The 19,415-nt window shown below is 53.7% G+C and overlaps 1 protein-coding gene across 3 annotated transcripts in view; it reads left to right on the top strand.

Annotated features, from left to right (window-relative positions):
• PRDM15 (PR/SET domain 15) overlaps positions 1-5,467 on the top strand; it is a 59,168-nt gene extending 53,701 nt beyond the window's left edge. For 2 of the 3 annotated variants that reach the window (XM_032865293.1, XM_032865294.1), the window contains exons 21-24: positions 261-436; positions 2,320-2,400; positions 3,640-3,849; positions 4,800-5,279. In XM_032865293.1, coding sequence (XP_032721184.1) covers positions 261-436; positions 2,320-2,400; positions 3,640-3,849; positions 4,800-5,279 — 947 coding nt within the window. Of the gene's footprint in view, positions 1-260; positions 437-2,319; positions 2,401-3,639; positions 3,850-4,799 lie in introns of all 3 variants that reach the window. The other variant, XM_032865292.1, reaches the window with a different exon arrangement.
• The last annotated feature ends 13,948 nt before the right edge of the window (positions 5,468-19,415 follow it).

The raw sequence follows: 19,415 nt of genomic DNA on the forward strand, positions 1-19,415 counted from the left end.
AGGCCTTTTTCAGAGTGTTTGGGCTGTCCTGCCTTCGTGGGTGGCCCCTTGCCCCCTAAAGGTCAGCCCACCTGGACTCTCCAATGTCCACTCCCAAATTTTCCAACTCTGGAGCAGCATCCCACGCCATGCTCCGGGAGGAAGGCCACCGTCCTGCTCATCTTGGCCTGGGCCACCTGTCCCCCCACCTGTCCCGTGGGTCGCGGGCCGACCCCGCTGGTGACCCGGGCTTGTGTCTTCCTCCCCGTGTGCGTGGGCAGTGGGCAAGCAGTGGACATGCTCCGTGTGCGACAAGAAGTACGTCACCGAGTACATGCTGCAGAAGCACGTGCAGCTCACGCACGACAAAGTGGAGGCGCAGAGCTGCCAGCTGTGCGGGACCAAGGTGTCCACCAGGGCCTCCATGAGCAGACACATCCGGCGCAAACACCCGGAGGTGAGCCTGGGGCGGGCACATGTGCTCCCTCCCCACCCCCGCCCTGCACTCGCAGACCCCACAGCACTGGCTGGGGGATCCCCCCTGCAGACCCAGGATTCCTAGGGGCGGGGCCTGGCCCTTATGTTCCCTCTGCCTCTGGGAGGCGCCAAGCGAATGAATGAGTGAGTGAGTGAGTAAATGAAGGGAGAGCCTCAAACACAGTTTTTGCTGAGGTCATGGGTTATGGTCTCACTAGAATTACAGCAGGACAGAAGCACGACCCCGGTGCCCTCCCTCCGAACTTCCCGTCAGGGTGGCTGACACGGGATGCAGAACGGGGCCTCCCTGTGGCAGGGGGCTGAGGCCGGTCCCAGCACCGGCAGGACCAGTCACACAGAGAAGCCGACTCTGCCCACCTGGGCGCAGGCCCCAGAGGAAGATCTGGGGCATCAAATAATTCACGTGCTTTAAAGAGAAGCAAACAAAAACACAGATAGAAAAAAGCGCGGGTCAGCAGCTGTCCGATGACTCTGGGGGAAGGAGTCACGAATGAGAATATCCGTCGATCTGATGGGCAGGGCAACGCCCCCACTCGGGATGCCGTAGGTCCGGCCGGGAGCAGAAGGCAGCCTGGGAGCAGGTGAACAGTGTTCTGTTGGCAGCCGCTCTGAGCTGCTGGTAGGGGACGGCTGTTCGAGGAGGAGACTGGAAGAACCGAGCGTGCGCACACGTGGAGAGGAAACGTGTGAGGTTAAAACTCAGAAAAGAACCTTCAACCTCGCTGAATCCCAGAAATGGGAATGTTCGCCAAAGATGCCATCCTTCATCTGTTGGCTCGGCAGGGGAACTTGAGATTGGAAGTGACCGTGCTGGGCTGGCTTGAGGTGGGCACCCTGGTCATGGATGTCCCCCTGGGGGCAGCGTGGCCGTATTGGACCCCTCCTCCCAGCGGGAGCCGTGTGGCTCAAGTCGTGACAGTGTAGCCGTGTGCTTGGAATCCGATACACAGTTGCTTGTGGCCGTGGTTACATGTCCTGTAGGCTGTACGTGCACGTGTGTGTGTGTGTGTGATGCTCGCCTCTGTGAAGCAAGTGATCACAGGAGGGACAAGACGCCGTTGTACGGGGTCCTGGTGTTGAAATTGTCCACCACAAGCAACCAGCCGGGGTTTCGGCCTCTCCAAGTGTCCACTTGGCGGACCGCTGTCAGCCAACTGTGGCACTGGGTCTCCTGGCCCAGGGCAGGCGGCACAGGCTCTCCACATGGTGACTCTGCAGTTCGTGCGAGTTCTCTGTTGCTGTGTAAGTTTCTGTAGTTACCCGTGTTCACAAGGAGCCCGGGAGTCGGTCTCTGCAGACCGGATGCATGCTACGTCCAGCTGCGTGCAGAGAGAGGCCACGCCGGCACAGAGGGGCTCAGCGAGCCCTTCTCTCCAGCGATTCCTTTCCCAGGATCGGAGATCACTCCCTAATGGATTGATCACTCTGCAATGTCCCCTTTCCATGCCTGCTTCTCCAGTGGGGGCGGTGTTCGCCACAACCCGCCTGAGCACGCCCACACTGGGCACGGCGGGCGTGCAGGGAGGGGAAGGCTGTCGGACAAGGAGCAGAGGACACTCGGATGTGCCTTTTCTCAGCTCTGGTTTCCCAAGGCTCTGGGGCCATTCCTTTGGATCTTTCCCCCTGTTTCATTCTGTGTTGTTCAAACGCGCACACACGAAGCTGCCGCTGGTGGGGAGCCCGCTGTCCAGGATGCATCTTGCCCTCCTGGACTTGACGGTCTGGCGTGGGAGGTGGGGGAGAACAGGAGGTAGATGAGCTGAGCTGGGTCGGGAACAGGGTGGGTGCCTGTGAGACATGCAAGTACCGCATCCCGGGCTTATCACCTGTGCTCACCCTTAGGTCCTGGCCGTGAGGATCGATGACCTGGACCACCTCCCGGAGACCACCACCATCGATGCCTCCTCCATTGGCATCGTCCAGGTAGGCACCGAGCAGACCCATGGGCTGGGGTGGGGTGGCTCGGACGGGTGCTGTGCACAGCTGGAAGCAGAATTCCCTCTTCTTCAGGGACCTCATGCTTTACTCTGAAGGCCTTCAACTGATTGGATGAGGCCCACCCACAATATGGAGGGTTATCTGCTTTGCTCAGAGTCCACTGATGTAATGTTAATCTCATCTAAAAATACACTTTCACAGCATCTTCGCTGCACAGCCAAACACGTGGGCCCCCCAGCCAAGCGACGCTGACACATGAAATTAACTCTCCCAGTTAGAATCCATAAAAACTCAGCATAGTTAGATTACTGTAACTAAAATAACTTTATTGAACGAACTTAGTTTTTAAAGACATTTTAAGCCACTGCCTTCGTCAAACTGGTGTTTTATTGTAAATGGAATATGCCATGGTCTTGGTTGCTTTAAAATCACGGGCCACACCTCTGTTTGAAACAGCTCTTTGAACAGAGTACTCAGGTGCTGGGTCACAGTGAGTGAGCCCGAGAAGGCCTGTCCCTGCCTCTCTGCAGCGCCCCAGAGGCCCATGGCCCACGTCCTGCCCCGATGAGGGCAATCCCGTGATGGCCCTGGCAGGCTTCCACTGGGTCTCTCTGCCGCTGGGTGGTATTTCAGCACGTGGGATGGCGTAGGAGGCCCAGGAGGCGTGGTCGGTGACCAGGATGGCCTCTTGGACACCCAAGCCAGTCGTGGCATCGGCCTGGTTCTGAAAATTGGTCACTGCACCAGTGTATCCCGGACAGACCAAGAAGCGTGCAGTGCGCCTGTCTGGGGTCGCCATATGGCTGGCACGGTAGCCGTCCCCAGAAGAGATCGTGTAATGTTCTCACGGCCAAACCCGTTCTGATCCAAGGTCATCTCTGTCAGGAATTTGCTCCAGCCTGGAGATGAGAGCCCGGGCATGGATGGATTGTCAGCCTCAGGTAGAGCTCAGCAGAGCTGAGACGGGCATAAAACTTGTCTTTAGACATGCTCTCGTCCCAGCACAAATTGTGGCTTTTAAAAACAGGACATGCATGTAATTTCCTTCACTTTTTAAGAGAAAGTGAACCCAGTGGGAACATGACCCATCTCTGGGAGCACGCACGAGCAGCCATGCCATGGTTCTATTCTGGGGCCATGTCCGGGGACTGCGCTGGGACCTCTGTGGCCACCGTGGGGACACAGTCCTGTGACCCGGAAGTTGCCAAACCTTGTGTTCTGCAGCCTGAACTGAGTCTGGAGCAGGAGGAGCTGGCCGAGGGGAAGCATGGGAAAGCCGCCAGGAGGGCCCACAAGAGGAAGCAGAAGCTGGAGGCGGAGGCGGCGGGCGCCCCGGGGCCGGAAGAGACCACCTTCAGCGAGTACGCGGAGAAGGAGCCGGTGCTGTCGGGCGTGGGGGACGAAACGGACTCCGCGGTGCAGAGTATCCAGCAGGTTGGTCCCTTCCTGCGGGGGCGGGGCATCCCCAGGAGCAGCTACAGGGCGCGGGGACCCTGCCTGTGCCCTGCAAACGTGCTGATGCTGGCCCGGGCCCCGCGGTGGCAGGTGCTGTATAGGGCACTGCTCCCATCAGCCAGCATCAGCGACGCTCTTCCCAGCTCAGACCTAGAGGTCACAGCTGTCACCAGGACTAGCAGCTTGACCGTGGTGCATGTGTGGGGTAGGCACCTCCCACCACTTGGGAATCGGGAGCTTTTTGGGAGGTTATAAGTGGCCCCTGTGTGTCTCCTTACCGTGAGAGTGGGGCCCGCTGCGTCTGCCCCGTGAGGTCACACCCGAGGTCCTCGGAGTTTCGGCGAAGGCAGAGATGCTGGTCGTCTGCTGCTTTTAATGGAAGTCTCTGATGCGCTTTGGTTCTGAGGCTCGCAGACCTCTCCCCGATGTGTGTCTCGTGCCTGGCTTGGGGCACTGACAGTCACGGTGTGTACTTGGCTGTTTGTTCCTCTCTGTGGAGCAGATGCTGCTTCTCTGTGCCTTCTCACTCCGGGAGCTACAGATCTGTGTGTTGCTCTTTTCAGCTTGATCGTTGGGGTTTTTGTTCACAGGCGGCAAAGCGCGTGAGAGCCGCGGGCGCAGAGTGCACCTTCCTTCTCGTCATTCCTTCCCTCTGTTCTTTTCCTGGCCCATGAGATCGTTTGATATTGGTTCTGGCCAGTGCTCCGTGGTTCCGTCCGCGTCTTACTGCTCTGTTACACTGGCTTTATTTTTCTGGGACAAAACCAACTTGGTTTAATCCTTCACCAAAGGACATTTTCCTCTCTTCCTCTGGGCCAGGGGCCGGGGGGGGTGGCGGGTGCCGGGCGTGGGGCTCCTGCAGCGGAAGGCTTTGCCGTTGGCCATTCTGCAGACTGTTAACCAGCCTGCGTTGTGTGTGACCCTTGCAGGTGGTCGTGACCCTGGGGGATCCGAATGTGACCACCCCATCGAGCTCGGTGGGCCTGACCAACATCACCGTGACCCCCATCACCACCGCCGCTGGGACTCAGTTCACCAGCCTCCAGCCCGTGGCCGTCGGGCATCTGACCACCCCGGAGCGCCAGCTGCAGCTGGACAACTCGATCCTGACCGTGACCTTTGACACCGTCAGTGGCTCCGCCATGCTGCACAACCGGCAGAATGACATCCAGATCCACCCCCAGCCCGAGGCCACGAACCCGCAGTCGGTGGCGCACTTCATCAATCTGACCACGCTGGTCAACTCCATCACTCCCCTGGGCAGCCAGCTCGGCGACCAGCACCCGCTCACGTGGCGCGCGGTGCCGCAGACGGACGTGCTGCCGCCGCCCCAGCCGCAGGCGCCCCCCCCACAGGCGCCGCCGCCGCAGGTGCAGGCGGAGCCCCAGCCGCAGATGTACAGCTACTGAGCCGCGCGGCCGAGAGTGTAGATGGAGACCCACACTCGGGTGTCCTTTCTCATTTTTGAGATTCATTTGCTGGATACCAAACCGAGGGAAAAAAAAGTTATTATCACAACGTCCGTAAGGTTGACTTAGCCTTGCAGCATTCTCTCCAGACCCCCTCCCGGCATCGCGGTCTGGGGGCGTGCCTCGAATGCCCCCGGCAGGTGGCCGCGTGTGCCCGGCAGAACTCAGTTTTGGGGCACACGGGGTCAGGGGAAGGGGGGCAGGCGGGAGCAGAGAGGTGAGTGATGTGTCAGGAGGGACACAGTGGCCCACCTGCCTCCTTCAGGGCGGGATTCCCACCTGGGGGCTCGGGGAGGAGTCCAACAGGACCTGGGTGGCGAGGAAGCTCCCGCTTCTCGCTTCTGGGTGTTTTTGATGAATGAGCAGTTAGACGTTAAAGTGATGTTTATTTTCTTTGAAATTTGAGTCGAGTTGAATTTGTGACCCAACTCTGTGGCCTCCGCTGACGCTCTGGGCGCAGTCGGCCTAGGCTGGGGGGGTCCCAGACATCGCTGACTCGGGCCTCAGAGGCCTCTTTGTAACATAACGTGGATCGATTTTTCATTTCTTTCTTTTTTTTTTTTTACTGTACTCCGAGCCCATGTTATGTATTCAGGACTGTCCCGGCCACGTTGTTTTCCATCTTGAACACGCTCAAGTCGTTTGCACTGTGGGAGCGTCGGTGTGCGTGCAGCTCTGCGCGGCTGCCCGGGCGCGAGGGACACGCCGCCGTGGGCAACACGGCCGCTGCACGCGTCCCTCCCGGGGCTCCTGCACGGCTGTCCGGGGACCCTTGGCCAAATATATTTATCATAGTGAGGCTCAGCCGATCCCAGCAAAGGACAGGGAAGAAACCGTGTGTTCTTTCTGCTTGAACTGAATTCCAAAGGTTGATGTGTTTCAAGACCAATGTTCTAGAAAAACATCGAGCGAGCGTGGCTCTCCCAGCGGCAAAGTACACACATCTCCGAAATCCAGAGGGGCCGCCTTCTCCTGCCGGGCGGCGACAGAAGCAGAAGCGGTTTGCTCACAAGCAGAAGCGTGAACGGCCTTCGTGAATGAACGTGCCAAGTTACAGCCGCGCCGCATCCCCGGGACACGCGCTCCCACGCACGGGCGCGCCCGTCAGCAGCGCGGGGCCTGGCCCATGCCTTCTCGCGGCTCAGCCGGGGACACAGCGACGCGGCGTTCACCCTCCTGATCCCCTAACGCTGTCCGAACCACATCCTAATGTGCCCTTATACTGGCCTTGCTCCCTCGTTACCGTGCGTCCTGTCTTCTTGGGACGCCCGCGCGGAAGGACGAGCAAGGCGTCGGTAGGGAATATGCCGGAGGACTCTCGTGCCGTCGCTGAGGCCAGGGACGATTCATTCTGCAAAATCCCAGTTTCCCAGCACTTCACCTGGTTGCCAGTAGCAGGAGTCTGAGGACAGGGCTAGGATTTGTTTCGTGCAATGCTCGCCTCCGGAACCGCGGGGAGGCCCACGCCCGCCGTACGCAAGCGTGTCTCCGGACGCAGCTCCGTGACACTCCCGTTGCCTACCTGGCGGTTGAATTCACAGTGGGAGATTATTTGATTTTTTAATTTATGATAATTATTTTTATGTTATTTATGTATATAATTAACTGCTTTCTACACAATAGTTTCATCAAATGAACTTGGGCTGGGAGTGATATATTTTCTAAAATACCGTCTTCATTCTCCAAATATAAGGGGGCCAGGTACCCACGGGATCAAGAACACCAAGAACACCAAGATTCCTAACATAATTAAAAGAAAAAAATCACTGACAATTTTTTTTTTTTTTGCTCTCGCAGCATAGGAAGGGTGAATGACTAAAAATACGAACACAATTAACCCTCTGTCCGCCTTTATCTCTTACTCCTCTTCCCGGTGTAATAAAGGCCTTTTAAATCACAGTTTTATTTTTTTAGAGACATTGTCTGTGTGCCTGGAGTCAGGAGGCCTCCGATCTTTCTAAAGCACCTCGTGTCGGCTGCGCGGCCCTGCTGGCCTCTCGCTGTTCCTTCACACCCGCGCCTGTGGAAAGACCGTCCGTGTAACCCTCAGAACTCCGAATAAAAATCTGATTCACTCCTGAGTTTCCTGTAGACGCACTTGGTCTTAATAGGGTCACTATCGGGCGCAGAATGGGTCTGTGGGGTCCTAAAACCGATGCTGGGAATTTGCGTACAAGAGACGGAGCAAAGTAAAAAAGTGCCGTCCAGCCAGAGTCCTTGACCGGAGATGCTTCTGCCCAAGGTCACTGTGGACTGACGGGACGCGCTGAGATTGTCAGCCGATCCCGGGTGCACAGCTCTGTCTGTGGGAGCCACAGCGGGCCCCATTGCAGCCCCCGGGCTCTGTGCGTCTGGGTTGCTTACTCTAACTTAAGGCACCGCGGGAACTTACCTGTGGCCTGTGCATCTGGAAAGTGCCATTCTGTGCCACAGTCATGGTGAGACTCTCCCAGAGCCGATGTGCCTCGTGCCGAGGAGGGGGCTGGGCATCCGGAGCGGCGCTGGTGGGGGACACGTCACCTGTGCCGGCCGCCACCTCACCGTGCCCAGCGGGAAATCCCGGGTGTGGGGGGCAGAGTCACGGACCTCACACGTTCTTTCCGGCCACGGCGTCCGCAGGCGTGGCACTCGTGGCTCCTCGGGTCAAGACAGCATCCTTGGTGACGTCCCTCGCATTTTTGAAAGGCACTGAGACTGTTTCAAGAAGTTGTGTGTATTTCATGTCCCGTCAGGTTGTAGCATGACAAATAAAAGTGCGGTGACCTGTGTTTTTCAATTGCTGGCCCTCGGCCCTGAGTGCCCATTCCGCGTCGTCGACACACTGGCGTCATCTGAGAACGCTTGTGGTTCCGGCTGCCAGCCCTGTCGTGGCTCCTGCCCAGCCCAGAGCCCACACAGTGTTTGGGGTATTTGAAATGTTCCCGGAGATCCCAAGGCGTCAGAAGCTTCCCAGGGCGCTGAAAAGGGGCAACGAAGAAGGTGCGTGTGGGCATTTCTTACAAAGCTTAGACCAGGGGAGAATGAACGGTCCCTTCCATTATCAAATGGAACATTAATGATATGTTCGATTTGTTAGGAGCAGTTAAGTTAGGACGCGCCCCAGGAGCCATCCACCCTTCTAGGGACCCGAGCCCTGAGCGTCTGTCTTCCATCCTTTCTTGTATTTTTGGTAGCTTTGGGGGGCGGCTCCCTGACCCGCCATCCAGCACCAGGGGAGCCCCAGCTGGTGCGTGCCAGGCCTCCGGGGCTCCCTGGGCACAGAGGCAACCTTCCGGAACACTTCAAGGGAAGAGGAGGCAGTCTTGCCCAGATACACTTGAGTTCTCTGTGAAGTACGGATCCCGAGAAGCCATTTCCTCCGCGATGGCCACATGGTGGGACCGAAACGAACAGCAGCAACCTGGGAAGTCTTCCTGTGCCCACGCGCAGAAAACAAAGTCCCGTAGAAAGGGGGGAACTGAGCGTACTGACAGCCAAGGGCCCCGGTTCGGGAACGATGGGGCGCACGATCTGGGCAGGTGCGGCAGGTGCGGCAGGCAGAATAATCCAGACGGGGCCCTCCGTGGCTCAGACAAAGCCGCCCCTCTCCTGCACACCCTGCTCCCCGCGATCTCTGACGCAGGGGGGCCCCAGGCAACCTCCTGTCTCCCCACTGGCAGGTCACCTGCCTACATCCGCCGCAGGAGGAGGGAGCCCTGCAGGGTGAGGTGCTCCTTGGGGGGCGTAGACCTGCCCTATGTCCCCCCAGAGAGCCCGGCCCAGCACGCTTCCCTGGGTGTGCGTGCCGCGTGCCGACTGTTGCGCACAGGGGAGCTCAACCCCAGCATGTGGCTGCGTCACCTCCTGCGAGACCCTCCGGAGCCTGGCCAAGCTCTGCAGCTTCTTTCCGCTCCTGAGTGCTAGCCCCGAAGACCCAGAAGGGGAGGGGACTCTGTCTAGAGTAGCAAGTCTGTGGGTGCTTATGCACCCCCAACCCTGTGCTGTGGGGAGCAGGGAGGGGGGATGCTGGCGGCGTCCTTGGCATCGAGCTCCACACGTTCAATCCGTGAGATTTACGAACCCCGGCCCCAAAGCTGGCCCCCTTGCCCTGCGCCCATGCAAGCCAACAGCCCTGTCACCCATCTCCTCACCCCGAGCCAACCCAGACGTGTCCCCGTGTCCCACATTGACGTCTGATTGGTTAGGAACCCATCAGTTTTCACCATATCCGTGACTGTCCCCCACCCCAACTTTCCAGCCGACGGCCCCAGCACCCCACTCCCGTGCCCAGGCGTCTGTTCTCCATGCCACCTGGATGGCCCTCGTGAGGGTGCCCTTCCATGGTGCCATCCGTGCACCGAGTCCGGTGTCCTGCGGTGGATTCTGAGGGCTCTCTGGACACAACCGGCTTCTTTCTGTGGCTCGAGGCCCATGGGGCTGGCCCTGCCTCCCTCCAGCCGCTCTCCTCTGGGGGTCTCTGCACCTGGTCAGTGCCTGCCTGTCCTTCAGATCTCAGCTCAAACGTCCCTTCCTTACAGAAGCCTTCCCGAATCCTCCAGAAGCTAGCGTTTCATAGCGAGCCCTGTTCTCTGCTGGCTCTCACCAGCCAGCCATGACATTGAATATTCACCAGGGAGCCCTTTTGTCCCCATCCACGCTTCCCTGCTCTTCGGTAAAGCTCCAGAAGGAAGGGACTGTGCTGCTTTCTTCATCGTGCTGTCACTTTCCCGAATCTGCCCAGGACGGTGAAGCCAGAGGCACAGCCAAGATAGCTAACGGCTGCGGAGTGGATGGCTGTGTCCTGCTGGTGTCGTCTCACACTCGGTTTGAGCCACTTCACAGGACTTTCTGCAGACCGAGTGCTGTTCCCTTTCCCGTCCTATGCTCTGTATCCGTCACATACGATGTCCTCCCCATATAGTCTGTCTCTGATAGTACTTACAAAGCCCTGTTTGGTCAGAATGGGCTGTCTTATGGGGCAGTAATGAACAACCCTAAAATCTTAGCAGCTTGAAACAGCGACTATCCTTACTGCTAAAGGCTCCTTCCTCAGTCACTCAGCAAACAGCCCTCCCTGCCCCCCCAACCCATGTGCTGCTGGTTGTCCTTGCAAACGGAAAATAGAGCTCTGGGGTCTCACACATGCAATTCTCTGATCAGAGCACTCCTGCCTCTGGCCAAGGGGGACTAGGGACTGGGTTGACCCTCCTTTATGAAAACTGAAGAGCCAGGCGAAACACAGGACACCAGGGAACTTAGGCCCTTGGCACCAGGAGTGAAGGACACCCCCCCCCCCCCCCCCCCGTCTGAGAGATCAAAGACCAGCAAGGCAAGTCCTGTGACTGTCCAGCTTTTAGCTGGAGGAGTTTCCAGGCTGCAGCGAGAGGGAACCCAGGCAGAGGACAGCAGTTTCTGAACCGATGGGATGGACCTTGCAGTCCAGGAAGGCCAAGGGAGCTGAAGTTTCCTAGGCAGAGGACCCGAGATGAGAGAGCTGTACAGAGAGAAAATTCCAGAGCTCAGAACATCCCCTTGCACCTTGAACTGAGCACTGTTGGGGCACGCCTGTGAGGAAGGTAACTATTCCCACTGTGCAGAGTGAGAAGCCTCATAACCTGGGGCCCTTGGGGCAGAGTTTGCAGACACATTTTGTGTAAACGTCATGGGAAAGCGACCCTAAGCTCTACCCGGGTCCCAACTAACAAAGCTTAAAAGCAAAACATGAAACAGCTTAGAAGTGAAAACAGCTTACAAACCAAGTCAGACTGTTTCCAAGATCCTTAACTGACTCCGAGAACAAGGCTGAAGAATTTTAAGTTTTTATTTATTTGAGAGAGAGAGGTGGGGAGCATGAGCAGGGGGAGGGGCAGAAGGAGAGGGAGAGGGAGAAGCAGACTCCACATTGAGTGTGGAGCCTGACATGGGGCTTGATCCCAGGACCCCGAAACCATGACCTGAGCTGAAGTCAGATGCTTAATGGACTGAGCCACCCAGGTGCCCCCTGAAGCATATTTTTATAGGAACATAAAAATATCCATCTCCCAGTGATGTAACATTCATGGGGGGCAGCTGATCAAAAATTACCAGACCACAAGGAATCAGGAAAATAGGACCTATGATGAGGAGCACAATTAACTATAAAATCCAGCTCAGAAATGACAGAATTACTAGACAGGGATATTAAAAGAGTGAATTGAACCGTTTTCCATGTGTTCAAAAAACTAGAGGGAGACTTACTCATGTTAGAGGCATGGAAGATGTGTTTTTAAAAACAGATGTGATCGAACTTCTGGAAGCTAAACTTCAGTGGTGATATAAAAAGTATGCCCGATGGTGTTAACGGAAGATCAGACTCGGCAGAAGAAAGATTGGTGAACTTACGGCAATAAAATCTGTCCAAAATGAAATATGCGAAAAAAGCATTTGGGGGAAAACCGAGCAAGCACCAGTGAGCTTTGGGATGACTTCGAGCAGCCCAGTATATGGGACATTTGAGTCCCTGAAGAGTCCTCGGAGTGGGGTTGGGAGAAACTGGAAAAACACCTGAAGAAATCATGACCCTAATTTTTCCAAATTGGTGGAAAACTGTAAGCCCACAGATTCAAGTTCAGTGAATCCCAACCACAAGATCGTGAAGAAAACTACTCCAAGGCATTTGATAAGCAAATTGCTTAAGACCAATGGGGAAAAAAACCTAAGACCAATAGGAAAAAAACCTAAGAGCATCCAGAAGAAAAAGACCTGTGACATCCAGCGAACAAGGACCATGTTGCCCCACCACTCAGGAACATAGTGCCGGAAGTGAGGCAAGCAGCGTCCTTGAAGTGTTGAAGGAACTGCTCAACATAAATTCTTTTTTTTTTTTTAAGATTTATTTATTTATTTTAGAGAGAGAGCTGGAGCATGAGCAGAGGGAGGGGCAGAGGAGAGAAGCAGACTCCCTGCTGAGCACAGAGTCCAACATGGGGCTTGATCTCACAACCCTGAGATCAGAACCTGAGCCAAAACCCAAGAGTGGGCTGCTTAAATGACAGAGCCACCCAGGCGCCCCCCTTCAACATAAATTTTATACCCAGCAAAGATATCTTCCAAAAAAAAAAAATTAATAAAGGTGGCTAAAGAAAGACTTTTTCAAACACAGAAAGGATGGAAGAGTGAGGCATAGCTGACCGGCACCGCAGCAATCCTAAAGGAAGCCCTTCCGGCCGTGGGAAGACTCCAGTGGACAAGAGAGCTTCGTTATGATAAATGATCACATAATGGAAATGCAAAAAAATAACAATATTTATGGGACACAATTATGTAAGTCTAAGGCCTGAAGCTGCAATACGTTTTTGAAGACCCTGGGGGTACATATCAGTGTTGGGGAAGGACTCAGTCAAAAAAAATCCTACTCCTTGGACTGCCTCTGCACATCCAATCACCGCCATCCAGCTTTCTATCACCCTCCCTGTCATGGGCTTGGAGACTCTGATGGATGAAATGAAAGAAAGCGAAAGCTTTCTGTAAAGACCATAGTGAAAAAAATACCCAGCCATGCCTCTTAGTCTTGTTCTTTGTCTCTGGGCATCCCAAGTAAAGACCTTTCTCTGCTGCAGGTTATCTTTGGTAGCCGGCACACGGATTTTTCTACTTCTTTAGCAACAGCTGAAATTAGAAATAGCTGTCACTAGATTTTTGTTTTTACATACAGCTTGTAAGCCTCAGTAAAAATATGTAACTGAAAAGAATTGTATTTAAATATCCAGCAGACCAGTTTGGGACAGGAGGAGTAGCCTGTTGATGCTTGCTTGGGCAGGGGCTCTGCAAACACGAGCTCACTTAACCCCTCAGTGACCTTCTGAGATGGCGGTCATCTCGTCATGGGGTGATATGGGGTTTCTCAGCTGTGGGGCTCACTTCTTTGCCAGTGAACTATCATTGGAACCCTTGCTTAATGTGTCTGCAATTGGCATATTTGTGGGATCGGGTTTCTTCCCCTGTCTTTAGAACAGTGTCAGGACTGGAGAAATTGTGGCTCGGGAAGCTACTAGCCCCCAACTTGGGCCAGATAATTTTAGGACAAGAACCTGGTTGGTGGAGAAAACCACACACACTAGGAGGTCGTTCCTCAGCTCCTGATGAAGAGCGACCCACCGGGATTTATCCCGAAATAACCAGCATCTTGATGTGACACCGAATAGCGCGGAGACTTTCCTTTTTTTAAACTAGAGGCCCATTTTTTTTTTTCCTTTTTAATGTAAAAGGCTACAACAACAACAAAATTATATGACTTTACTGGCTCCCATCATCAGCAAGCTTTCCCGCTCTGGTTATAATTAACCCTCCACCCCACCCCTGCCTCCAAGTGGAGTCAAAACCTGAATATTTGAACTGACTCCTCAGCGGCACCGGCAGACGTCTGTCTCTCCAGGGTCTGACCTCCCGTGTGCGGTACAAACCGCTGTGAGAACGTCCGTGCGGTGGACAGCTCAGCCCTGTTTCCAGTGAGTCAGGGTTGAGCCAAGCGTCTTTCTCCTCAGCTGGGACCAGCTCAAGTTTTACAGCCCTGAGCTGCAATTTGGCACCACGATTCCCAACCAAGACCAGAGAGGTGGCTGAACCACCCCGGATGTGATGTGTTTTTATTAACGAAGCAAGTGGAAGAGATTGCACAGTGTCACACAACCATGTGAGTATTCCTGTCCCCAGACATCTTCATGTCGATGACGGAGGGTGCGTCCTCTCTGTCCTCAGTAAAGGTCAAGAAGAGCTGAGTAGAGTCAATGTCCCATAACCTCTCATTTTGTCCACCCACCAACAAACGCCCCAACCAGCCCTGGTCCTTCAGCGTTTTCTCCAGACAAGCTCTCCTCTGAACCTTCACGGGTTCCAAATATTGACTGTAAACTCTAAGCTTTACTTATTGTAGGGAAGGGTCTTCCTGACGAGGGCCGGTGGGCTGGTGAAGTCTGGTGACTTAGGAACTCGGAACCATTTCACTGAGGTTAAACATGACAAGTGCATGGAGAGTTTCTAGAACATATTGACTCTCGTCCTGCCTCTGGCAGGAAAGGTCACCGGCCCTCTCTGAGAGGGTAACATTTTTAAAATCCTCGCTCTCCCAGGAGTGATAAAACCACGAGAGTCTGCGCCACCTTCCTGCGTTCTGACGAAGGGAAACCGAGTGTGTGTGAACCACGGTGGCGGCGGAAGTCCGGGTGCGGGCCCGGAAGGAGGCACGGCGGCCCCGAGACATGGGAAAAGGAGCGTTGCTCCGATGCGGAGTCCTGACCCACAGCTGCATACCGCTGTGACGGCAGGCTGAGGGGGAACGGCCTGTTGCTCACCACGGGTCCTATTTTTGCCTGTGCACGGATAATAAGCTCGTTTCTACGCAGGCTAAATGCCATCTCTTTTTCTTACAAGCAAACGGTTCATCGTTGTGTGTATCTGCGACTTGGTTTCCTCTCTAGGCCTGTAACCTACCTCCCTACACCTTTGAACTTGATTTCTTTGCTGATCGGTTTTCCAGGGGAATTTAAATGTTTGACCCATCCGGCCTCCAAAGCACTGTGGTACATCAGAGCTGAATGCGTTTGCAAACCTCGGATATTAAGTCTGTAAGGATGCTAAAGTTCATCACGGCCCCATGAGGCCTGGAGGGGGCACGCAGCCTCCCGGCTCTCTAGCTCATGCGCTGCTCTGTTTCTAGAACAATTTACACTCGCCCTCCCTTCGCCTCGTGCACGGAGACAAAGGCCGCCAACACGGCTTGCGTTACTGATCTTTCTTTCACTTTCAGGATGCCTTGCGAAAAGTGATGGTACCTCATTCACAGCCAGGGACTTACCAGCCGGTGGAGGAGCTCTTTTTATAATGCACAAGGCAGGCCTTGAGGGTGAGACACATGCCCTCAGGAGAACGTTCCTGCTTGTCCTTTTGGTCCAGGAATGTTTTCCGAAATGGTTAAGTGTTGGATCTCGAGAAACAAGAGATTCCAGAATGTGGTAAAGTCCATTGCTTTTTTTTTTTTTGTCAACAAATGAAATACCCTTGCAAAGTATTTTTTTCTGCGATCCGGATTTAATTAGGACATTCAAGTGTGAAGTTTGGAAGGTTCCGGAACCACAGTGCTCTGCTTTAAATCGATCCTCCTTTTGAATCTGAGGGCGGGGGATGACTGTGTCACACCCACAGCTGTTCTGGACAGATCGGCCTGTAACTCCTAATTAATCGTCGCAGTGCAGGAAGCTTGAGTAATTTCCAGAGTCGAACCGAAGGCGCAAGGCTGTGACGTCAGCGTGACGTCATTACTCTAAGGGACGTGTCCAGCTGCGGAGTGAGCGCCGCAAGGGAAGGGCTAGGAAGGCGGAGGTGGGTGGGTGAGGGGAGGAGATGGGGCTGTGGCGGGGGAAGCCCCTCGAGGCCACATTCACAGCCTTGCCTTCCTCCCAGCTGCCCCTGGGAAGACACTGTGTGCGAGTCTGGCAGGAATTCTTTTTCCTGTTAATTATACTTTGATTTGAAGTTCTCTTAAGAAAGGTCTGGAAAAGGCATTGCTTGCTGTTAAGATGCCCGGGGAATGGAAGCTCAGAAACGGGAAGTTTTAGGAAGGTTTAGAGTTGTTAAGGGAGTGGCGTATTTTATTATAGTTACTGTTCTCATTCGTTTAAAGGAATCGGTCTTTTTTTCTCTCTAGAGGTCAAGTGCGTGTGCTTTGGGATATCCGTCCCGAGAATAGCTTCCTCCTTGCTTGGAGAGCCCTTGACATCTTCATGTCACTGCAGAACTGCTCCCGGATGTTAGCTTAAGGAAAGCCATTTACCAAAAAGCTACAGTACCTCTAAAGGTCTTCCTATCTTCCAATTTTGGGTGTCTCTTGTGGGCCTGACAGATTTGGGGCAGCCTCAGACCATGTGCAGAATCAGGCTGATCTTGCCTTCCGAGGACGGCAGCAAGGGGAGAACTTAGACTTCTTCTTTTTTCTAGGAACTTCCCTAATTTTGTACTGATGTGGGGAGTGGCAGGTCCTCGTCCACTCACGAACCACTTAGGTCTGAGCATCTGTGATGAGTCAGAACCGTCAGAAAGTCCCTGACCCTCGATCACCCCACTTCCAAATGGGGAGCACGCATGTGGGCACGTTCTAAGATCAGGCGGCACGTGGCTGGGCTCGAGTGACCCGTGATAAAATCTGCGGTTGGCCTAAGGATGGTTTCCACATTCGAGCCCTGTTCACAGCAATTTTTCTCATGGCAAATGTCGGCTGAAAGAAAACACTTTCTTCTATGCACTCTCTCAAACACACACACACACACGCACGCATTCACAAACACACACACACATTCACAAAACACACACACATACACACACATGCATTCACAAGTTTAACTCAAGTTCCAAAATATTTGGCTAGCGTTTCATTTTGTTTTTTTCAAATCTTATTTTATTCATGTTTGTATTGTAAGTAATCTCCATGCCCAGTGTGGGGCTTGAACTCATGACCCCAAAATCAAGAGTCCCGTGTTCTGTGAACTGAGCCAGCCAGGCGCCCCTCGATTAGCGTTTTAGGATAGATTTTTAAATATTCACTGAGTTTTTCTTTGCAGATGACTGTTAAACAGGAGGAAATTAGGGTATGGGTAGAAACGCCTTTTGAAATATCTGGGTCTGCTGATCTATGATTGCAAGGTTATATCCAAACAAATTTTTAATTGTAATATTATTTTTTAAAAGCTAGTTTAAGTTTGTTGGCGTGTTTGTTATTGTTGTTATTTTAAGTTTATTTAGTTCTTTATTTCTGTAAGCTCTACACCCAGCACGGGGCTCGAACTCATGGCCCCGAGATCGGGTCACAAGGCCCAGTGACAAGGTTAGACAGACGTCCCTGCAATGTCTTTTTATTGAAATCATTTCTATCTGTGCTACAGTTTCTGTCTCTATGGAACCTTGACTGATATGTCAATGTTGTGCAGATTTTCAGGGACACATAGGAATGATCGCCTTAAAATCTTGTAATAAATTATCCCCCTGTGATGGGTTCAGGTTGAGGATTAGAGCGTGCGTTCGTGAGTAGGGGGCAAACGCTTGCCCGTGAAGGAACTCCTGGGAGCCAGGAACAACAGACAGTGAGAGAGGGTTCGTTGCACTTTTCCTAGAGGCACAGATCGGCTTTGAGGGGACTTTTAGCCTGGACCATGACGAGACTAGAGCAGTCCACTGTGAAGACGCTGGGAAGGCCGATCTTGAAACGTGATTAATTAGAGCCTACCGAAGCCACGGAAAGAACTAAGATGACTCCCCAGAGAAAGCGAACGCTTAATTTTTAAAAACGCTTAATTTTTAAGACAGTGACGGTCTATCCTGAATTTCCCTGTAATGAGGGTTTTTATGGGGCCGTTCCTTGGCTCTCGGCCCACGACTGGATGCTGAGTCATTCAGTGTAGAGACATGTACGGTTTGCACAGCAATTATTCTCTCTCTCTCTCTCAATTCCTGCCCAATGGCTGTTTGCGAGCTTTTGTGCCCATCTGCCGTGCGGGGGCGCCCCGCTTCCCCTGTGCAGGCGGGGGATGGGGGGAGACTTGCCTGGGACACCGGGAGGGGCTGCGCCGCTCACCCCTGTGTGTTGCTATAGAGTCAGTCCTGGAAATAGGGGCCCACCTGGACTGTAGGCTAAAATATTGAAAACAACCGCCTTAAAATATGCCAGCTATACCCGGCAAGTAGTTGGAGTTTATTGGAAACAGAATACTACATTTATTCAAAACAGTGGATGTTACTTTAGAAATCTTTGATACTAATTAGTCTTTTCTAAAAAATTTTATTTATTTTAAAGATGTTTATTTATTTATTTGACAGAGAGAGCGATACAGTGAAAGAGAGAACACAAGCAGGGGGAGTGGGAGAGGGAGAAGTAGGCTTCCCGCTGAGCAGAGAGCCTGATGCGGGGCTTGAACCCAAGACTCTGGGATCATGACCTGAGCTGAAGGCAGACACTTAGCGACTGAGCCACCCAGGCATCCCTAAAATAGGAGCTTTATTCAAAAAAAGGATTTTATTTATTTATTTGAAGTGGGGAGGAGCAGAGGGAGACGGTCAAACAGGACCCCGCTGAGCACGGAGCCCCATGCCGGGCTCGACCTCACGGAGATTATGACTTGAGCTGAAACCCAGAGTCGGAAGCTTAACCGACTGAGCCCCCCCCCCCAGGGGCCCCTAAAGTAGGCTTTTTAAAAGATTTTATTTTATTTATTTATTTGAGAGAGATTGAGAGACAGACCATGAGAGGGAGAAGGTCAGAGGGAAAAGCAGACCCCCGGCTGAGCAGGGAGCCCGAGGCGGGACTCGATCCCGAGACTCCAGAATCATGACCAGAACTGAAGGCAGTCGCCCAACCAACAGAGCCACCTGGGCGCCCCAAGTAGGCTTTTTGAGAAGTAATACAGGTGTCATGCTGGATGCTTTTGTTTTGCAAATTGAGGTTAGAAAAACCATACTGTCTTCATGTTTCCCTCAATTTCTTTCTCATTCGTCCCTGGAGCACGGTGCCCCGCGCCGCTGAGATGAGTGGCCCTTGGGCAGCAGTTTCTGTGATAACCAGGCTACGTCAAGGACAGGTCAGAAGACAGGGCACCGGCCAGGCTATGGTTCAGGGGACGCTGGTGGCCAGGCTGCAGAATGTCCGTGGGGGACGAGTCTTCTCACTGTCACGCAAGAAAGTAAACAGGTGGGATTTTTACATAAGAATCCAGAGAATCTGCAAGCAGGGCCTGGGGGACAGCCGTGTCCTGGGTCTCTATGTCAGGCCTGTGTCCCAGCTCCCGGGCTCCCACCTGCCTGGCCGGCCAGCGCCCTAGGCACCAGCCCTAGTGGTGTGGACGGAGCCTCCCTCTCCCAGCCACGCTCCTCCCCTTTCCTCTGCTTGTCCGTGGACACTTGCTAGTTGCGAGAAAATTCTCTCCACAGAAAGTGATAGTATTTCAACACCGATCTACACGTGTGGAAAAACGGGAGCCTTTTAAAAAGTTACTCACTTGTTTAAATGTTTAGTTAGGGGGCGCCTGGGGGGCTCAGTGGGTTAAGTGTCTGCCTTCAGCTCAGGTCATGATCTCA

The sequence above is a fragment of the Lontra canadensis genome, unplaced genomic scaffold (genome assembly GCF_010015895.1).
Source record: "Lontra canadensis isolate GAN:19392208 unplaced genomic scaffold, GSC_riverotter_1.0 scaffold29, whole genome shotgun sequence".
Classification (NCBI taxonomy): domain Eukaryota; kingdom Metazoa; phylum Chordata; class Mammalia; order Carnivora; family Mustelidae; genus Lontra; species Lontra canadensis.